Source organism: Galeopterus variegatus, unplaced genomic scaffold (genome assembly GCF_000696425.1).
Source record: "Galeopterus variegatus unplaced genomic scaffold, G_variegatus-3.0.2 Scaffold4496, whole genome shotgun sequence".
Classification (NCBI taxonomy): Eukaryota; Metazoa; Chordata; class Mammalia; order Dermoptera; family Cynocephalidae; genus Galeopterus; species Galeopterus variegatus.
Window position 1 is genome coordinate 6,778 of NW_007730607.1, and position 6,054 is coordinate 12,831.

The following is a 6,054-nucleotide window of genomic DNA, read 5'->3' on the forward strand; positions in this document are numbered from 1 at the left end:
ACAATGCTTCTCTAAATGAGGAACCACATCAGGGCTCTGGGTCCTTGAATTTCTTTTTTTTTGTAGCTTGCTGGTAAGGGGATCGGAACCCTTAACCTTGGTGTTACCAAAGCCACTGTTTAACCAGCCAGCCCTGGGTCTTTGAATTTCACAGACCAAGAAAATACTTAAAAAACTAATTGAGGGAACCATACAGGTCACCAACTTTTTATTCTGTCAAGTAAGATACTTTAGAGAAAAAGTAAAACCAGGTTAACAACTACCGTCTGCCATCATTTCATGAAAGAAAGGACATTTTATTTCATTTTTTAGTTTTTTGGTGGTCGGCTAGTATGGGGATCCAAACTCTTGACCTTGGTGCTATCAGCACCACGCTCTCCCAAGTGAGCTACCCGACCAGCCCAGAAAGGACGTGTTAGCCCCCAAAGCAGGAAGGGCATAGTCTCAGAACGAGGGATGATCCTTTAAACCGGATTCACTGAGCTGAATCAAAAGCTCGCCACATTGTCCCTTTTGTCCTCGTTTTGCCCAGTCCAGGTGAATTCCATCACCACCGGGCCCCACTCGGCCCCACTCCGTGGTGACTAGATGACCTGCAGCGCTGTCCAGCACTAACATCCTGCAACGCTGCATGTGACCCACTAACGCCATGGCCCAGAGCCATCCCCAGGGCAGAGACACAGTCGGGTAACTTCTGAAGCCACCCCTCAGACGCTGTTGAAGGGGCACCCACTCCACAGTGCTTCCTGTAGCCCCCTTAAATCTCCACCTTCTTCCCTCTTCCCTGCAGCTGCTTGCATCCTTTTCTCCTCCAAACTCCCTGAAAAATCATTCCTCTCCCAGCTCTAGTCTTCAAGCCTCCAGCCTAGTGGTTACAATAACACGAGTCAGCGAGGCCCACACCCCATCTACAGGTGGCAGCCGTGGTGGACACTGTGGCGTGCTTCCCAGACCCCCCTTCAAGCTTCGGGACATGTTGTCTAAGGACTGTGTTTAGCTGTCACCCTGCAGGCCTTGCCTCAACTGCAAAGAGCTGCTTTGTCAGTGTCCACGTCCTTCTTGGTGTGGCCCACGTCCAGTAGTGGATACGGACGTATAAAGGCCTGGACACTTTCGCCCAACACAGGGCAGCTCAAAGGGCCCTTCTAGTACCAGGCCACCATGGTGTTGTCCAAGGCCGTGGTTAGGCCTGCACCGCAGCTCAACTTCTTCCTCCACCCACCCTTGCTTCCTTCCCTACCTTCCCCAAGTGTCGATCCCAATGGCAACTCCCTAATAAACATCCTGCGCCCATCCTGTCAGTCACTTCCCAGAGGTACCCAACCTGCACCATGGGCTCAGCGATCCCTGCCGGAACCCATCGGCAGCCTCCCGTTCCTTCCTGCTTGGGACTTCCCACACTCAAACCTTAATGAGCAAACCCTCCAGTCTTGATGTGTCAACAGGAGCTAAAGGAATCTAGAATGTTCTTTAAAAAACAACAACAACAAAACTGGCCTTCAAGACCATTATCTACCTATGAACTCAGAAGGCCAGCTCTGTGCAGCCAAGCTGATCGGGAACCCCTTTGTCCTGGGTGGCCTCACCCTCTTTCCATGAGCTTACAAGCCTCATAGCATGTAGTTGGAATGCTGCAAGAGTATATGATTTAAGGGGGACATAAAAACTCAGATTTAATAGCTTCAAAATGTAATCCCCATTGCATATACAGTGGCGGTGGTGGGATGTTGGAGGGAGAGGTGAACTTGTACTATTCTGGGCTTCTAGGACTGGTGACGTGCTCTCAGCACTGTGTTTGTACCTAAAGCTCAACAAGTGCCAGCTGCCTGGGAGCAGAAGGCCAGCACAGCAGAGAGAGAGAGTTGTCACGCATTTACATTCTTATTTCTACACGTTTGCCCTCTAGGACACTGGCCAAGTGAACATGAAACAGAAACAAGCCCGAGTGGATTGGATACTGCTGCTGCTGTCACCAACAAAAGAGATCAAAGGCAGAGACCCTTCAGCAGGGCCCCAAAGTCCAAACAGACGATGGTGTCTCTCTCCAGAGAGGAAACAGGCCTCTGCCTGCTGCAGCCACTTCTGTCTGGAGCTGGTTCTGTCCGAAGCTGGCTCTGGGAGGGCAAGAGTCCCAGGGAGGAGGAAGGGCAGGAAGCAGCCCTACCCAAGGACAAGGGCTGGATTCCCACTAGACTCGGCACACGCTTAGCACATCAGCACAGAAGGGACACCAAGCAGTAGATGCAGGTTCAGTGCTAATTGTTGATGAACTTATCCAGAAGTTCAAAATCTGAAAAATCTAGAAAGAAGCTCTTTAGATTTCAACATATGTTTAAGTTTCGTGACTTATGGTTTAGCGTTTTTTTAAATTTCAGATTCCATGGGTGGCATAATCTTTTCAGCACTAAAGACCTTTAAAGTTCTTTCCCAGCTCAGCCAGGGGAGCAGGAGGCCGCGTGTGTGGAAAATGGCACACAAGGAGAGAAGCAGGAAGGAGGTGCTGGCCAGAGGTCACAGCTGTGCAGAGAGATCCCGCTGTGCAAGGCAGAACCTTGGGAGCCCAGGGGCCACTGTGCAAGCGTTTGCTTTAATGAGGGACATGCCCGGCCCTTCTGAGCCTGTCCAGCCATCAGGGTCCACACAACACAGGTGCATGAGTATGTGTGAGCTACGCACAGACACACAGAAACATCATCACAACTTCACCTGGTGCCCGACACACGCAGAACCTTGGGAGCCCAGGGGCCACTGTGCAAGCATTTGCTTTAATGAGGGACATGCCCGGCCCTTCTGAGCCTGTCCAGCCATCAGGGTCCACACAACACAGGTGCATGAGTGTGTGTGAGCTACGCACAGACACACAGAAACATCATCACAACTTCACCTGGTGCCCGACACACATGCACACAGTCAATGACAAAGATCAGCCCCTCAGGGCTTTAAATTCCAGTCTTTCAGGGGTTCACAGATAAGGCAGTGCCTGTCCTTGCCCTAAAACAGGGGTTCTCAAAGTGAGGTTCCTGGACCAACAGCATCAGCATCACCCTGGAACTGGTTAGAAATGCTCTGGGTCTGAGTTCTCTCTCCTGCAGAGCCCTGAGCTGTTTTATACTCTATGCATGTTATCTCATTTGAAAGTCACAAATGCACTGTGAGATGCACACCATTTTTTCCCTGTATTTTTCAGATGGGGCCACCAGAGCTCAGAATTTTAAGGACCCTTGGCTGGAGTCACTGAGCCAGGCTCAAAATCAATCTGTCTCCCAATTGTGTGCTCTGAATCACTTTCTAGGTGTAGCTCTTGCCCAGGGCTGAATGTAAACGCCCAGCAGAGGGCTGTGCCCTCCAGCCAGCCCTCTCCCACCCCACCACACCCTATTCCCCCTCTGTCTCTCCCTGCCTCGCAGCCAGTTCTAAATCTTTCAAGAGACAAGGCCGATCATTCCAAGCAGGGGGTGGGATGAGGGGCGGGGCGGGCGTCCAAGCCCCACCTCGCGAGCAGGCGGCACCTCTGCCAAGGCCCTCGCCTACCCTGCCCAGGGGGAGCACTGTGGAAGCAGCGGCAAGGGCTAGGGCTGGCAGTTGGCAGGGTCAGGAGCACGTCGCAGCCCCCATCCTCGCCTGCACCCCCAAAGCCTGGAGAGACAACCTGCTGCATAGTTGACCTGTGGAATCAGAGACTCCTACCGTTCGCTCCTCTGATCCAGAATGTTTCCTGAATAGCATGATGAGGACCCAGGTTTGAGTCCCTGCTTGTCACCAACTTACTGAGTGACCTGGGCTGGTCACATCCCCTCTTGGAATCTCAGTCTTCCATCTCTACCCTGGAGGGGTTGAGCCAATGATGTGTAAGGATGTTTCTTGCTCTGAAACTGTAATTTGAATTCTAGATGTCCACATCAATTTCGAGAAGCTTGGTCGGGACGAGGGGATCTGAAATGACAATTGCTCTGGACCAGGCTTTTGCTCAGCCTCCCTCATCCTGGCCTGGGACTTAGGCGTGGCCCCCACGCTCCCCAGACGTGGCTCACTTTGCATCTGCTCTTCTCCCCGCCCCCCACACACCCTCTCACCCAAGGAGATCTCACTTCCATAGCAAATCCGGGAGGAACCGCGGAGCCAGGCCCCTTGCCCCAGACCCAGAAGCAGCCATGGGAGCCTGTGCCGTCGTGACTGATGCCAACATCTCCTCTGGCCTTGGGAGCAACACCACGGGCATCACATTCTTCTCCATGCCCGGCTGGCAGCTGGCATTGTGGGCCACAGCCTACCTGGCCCTGGTGCTGGTGGCCGTGACAGGCAACGCCACAGTCATCTGGATCATCCTGGCCCATAAGAGGATGCGCACGGTTACCAACTACTTCATCGTCAACCTGGCCCTGGCCGACCTCTGCATGGCTGCCTTCAACGCTGCCTTCAACTTTGTCTATGCCAGCCACAACATCTGGTACTTCGGCCGTGCCTTCTGCTACTTCCAGAACCTCTTCCCCATCACAGCCATGTTTGTTAGCATCTACTCCATGACAGCCATCGCTGCCGACAGGCAAGAGGGGGTCATGGGGGGACTGGAGGAGCTGTCTCACTTTGCTGGGGTGCAGACGGGGCAGTGACCTGCCTGTGGTCACACAGCAAGATAGGGTAGAACCCAAGGAAGTGTCCCCAGACCTGGTCATGATCCAAAATTATGTATCTGGGGACTGTGGAGTTGAAGCAGGTAGAGTTAAGGTTAGACACAAGGAAGCACTTTGCACTAGAAAGTTTGTCCAAGGCTGCAGGGGGACAGCGGGCAGGTTTTAGGGACCTTCTGGAGTGCTCTTCTCTTGAGTTGATCTTTGTTTTGGTGACTTTCTTCCACTACAAGGAAATTGCTTGTATTTTTTTCCTACAGATAGATTGATGAGGGGGAATTTTTAATACTGCATGCAGCAACCATCTAATTATAATAGGGCCAATTATTTTCCCCATGCTGCTCTCAGGGGCTGCAGACTGTGACCTTCTGATGAGGGGGCCCAGGAGAGAGGTGGAGGAGTTAGCGGTGGACCAATCTGGAGTTCTTTTAAAGTTGTTAGGGGCAGGCAGGGCCCAGTTTGGACATGGAAGGGGACTCTGAGTCTCTGGGGTAGTGTGGTTCAGATAGCAAACAAAAAGGGCGTAGGAAGGACACGGGCAGGGTGTGGGAGGCAGGGCAGGGGCCTGGGACCCTCAGAGACATAGAGTCCTGGTCAGGGGGGATTGACAGGCATGAGCCTCCCAGTCCCGCACTGTCCCCCCACAGCCCCAGCCCCAGCCCAACTGCCCCAGCAATCTCTCACCCACAGCAGCTCACTCCTCTGCTTTGTTTTTCGACGGAGTCTCTCTGAAGATTTCATATGGGAAAATTATTTTCCACCAATTAAAAAGAAAAACAAAAGTTTGAACACCATTCTTCTAGGCCACACTTCTAATTTTACACCCAGGGAAACTGAGGCTGGAGACGAGCAGGATTGCCTGAGGTCAGCCAGCCGGTCAGGGGCAGAGCCAGGCGCCCGGAACCCAGACCTCTGGGCTCTTAGCATGGGGGAACCTCCCTAATCATCTGACTGCAACCCCACCACCATCAAAAGCACCCTAATACCCCCTGGGTACTTCTGAACACCCACTAAGATTTTAGTTTCATTCACACATCAAATATTTGAGTGCTTCCTCTGCGTCAGGCACAGTTACAGACACTGGGGAACATACACCAATGGGAAAAAGAAATCCCGAACTCCTGGCCTCACCAGGAGCTTCCATTTTAAAGGGGGCTGGGGGATGGGCTGCAGAGGGCTGGTGGGAGTCGGGCGACCAGGTGGGAGGCTGTTAAATAATAATCCAGGACAGAGAGCATGTGGCTCAGATCAGGGTGATAGCAGCGGAGACTCATCCACTCATCTCTTTTCTTCATTCATTCAACAAGTGTATGGTCAGTGCCTACTGTGTACAAATACTATTCTGGGCATTCGGGAAAAAAACAAGTAAAGATCCCTGCCCAAGTGAGAGTTGAAATAATAAGCACATGAACAAATAAATTATAAG

General features: G+C 52.3%; 1 protein-coding gene across 1 annotated transcript in view; it reads left to right on the top strand.

The window, feature by feature from the left end:
- Positions 1-3,568: 3,568 nt before the first annotated feature.
- Positions 3,569-6,054, top strand: part of TACR2 (tachykinin receptor 2) — a 16,303-nt gene continuing 13,817 nt past the window's right edge. The window contains exon 1 of the mRNA XM_008587684.1: positions 3,569-4,543. Within this exon, the coding sequence (XP_008585906.1) occupies positions 4,152-4,543 (392 nt within the window). The 5' untranslated portion in view covers positions 3,569-4,151. The remainder of the gene's footprint in view (positions 4,544-6,054) is intronic.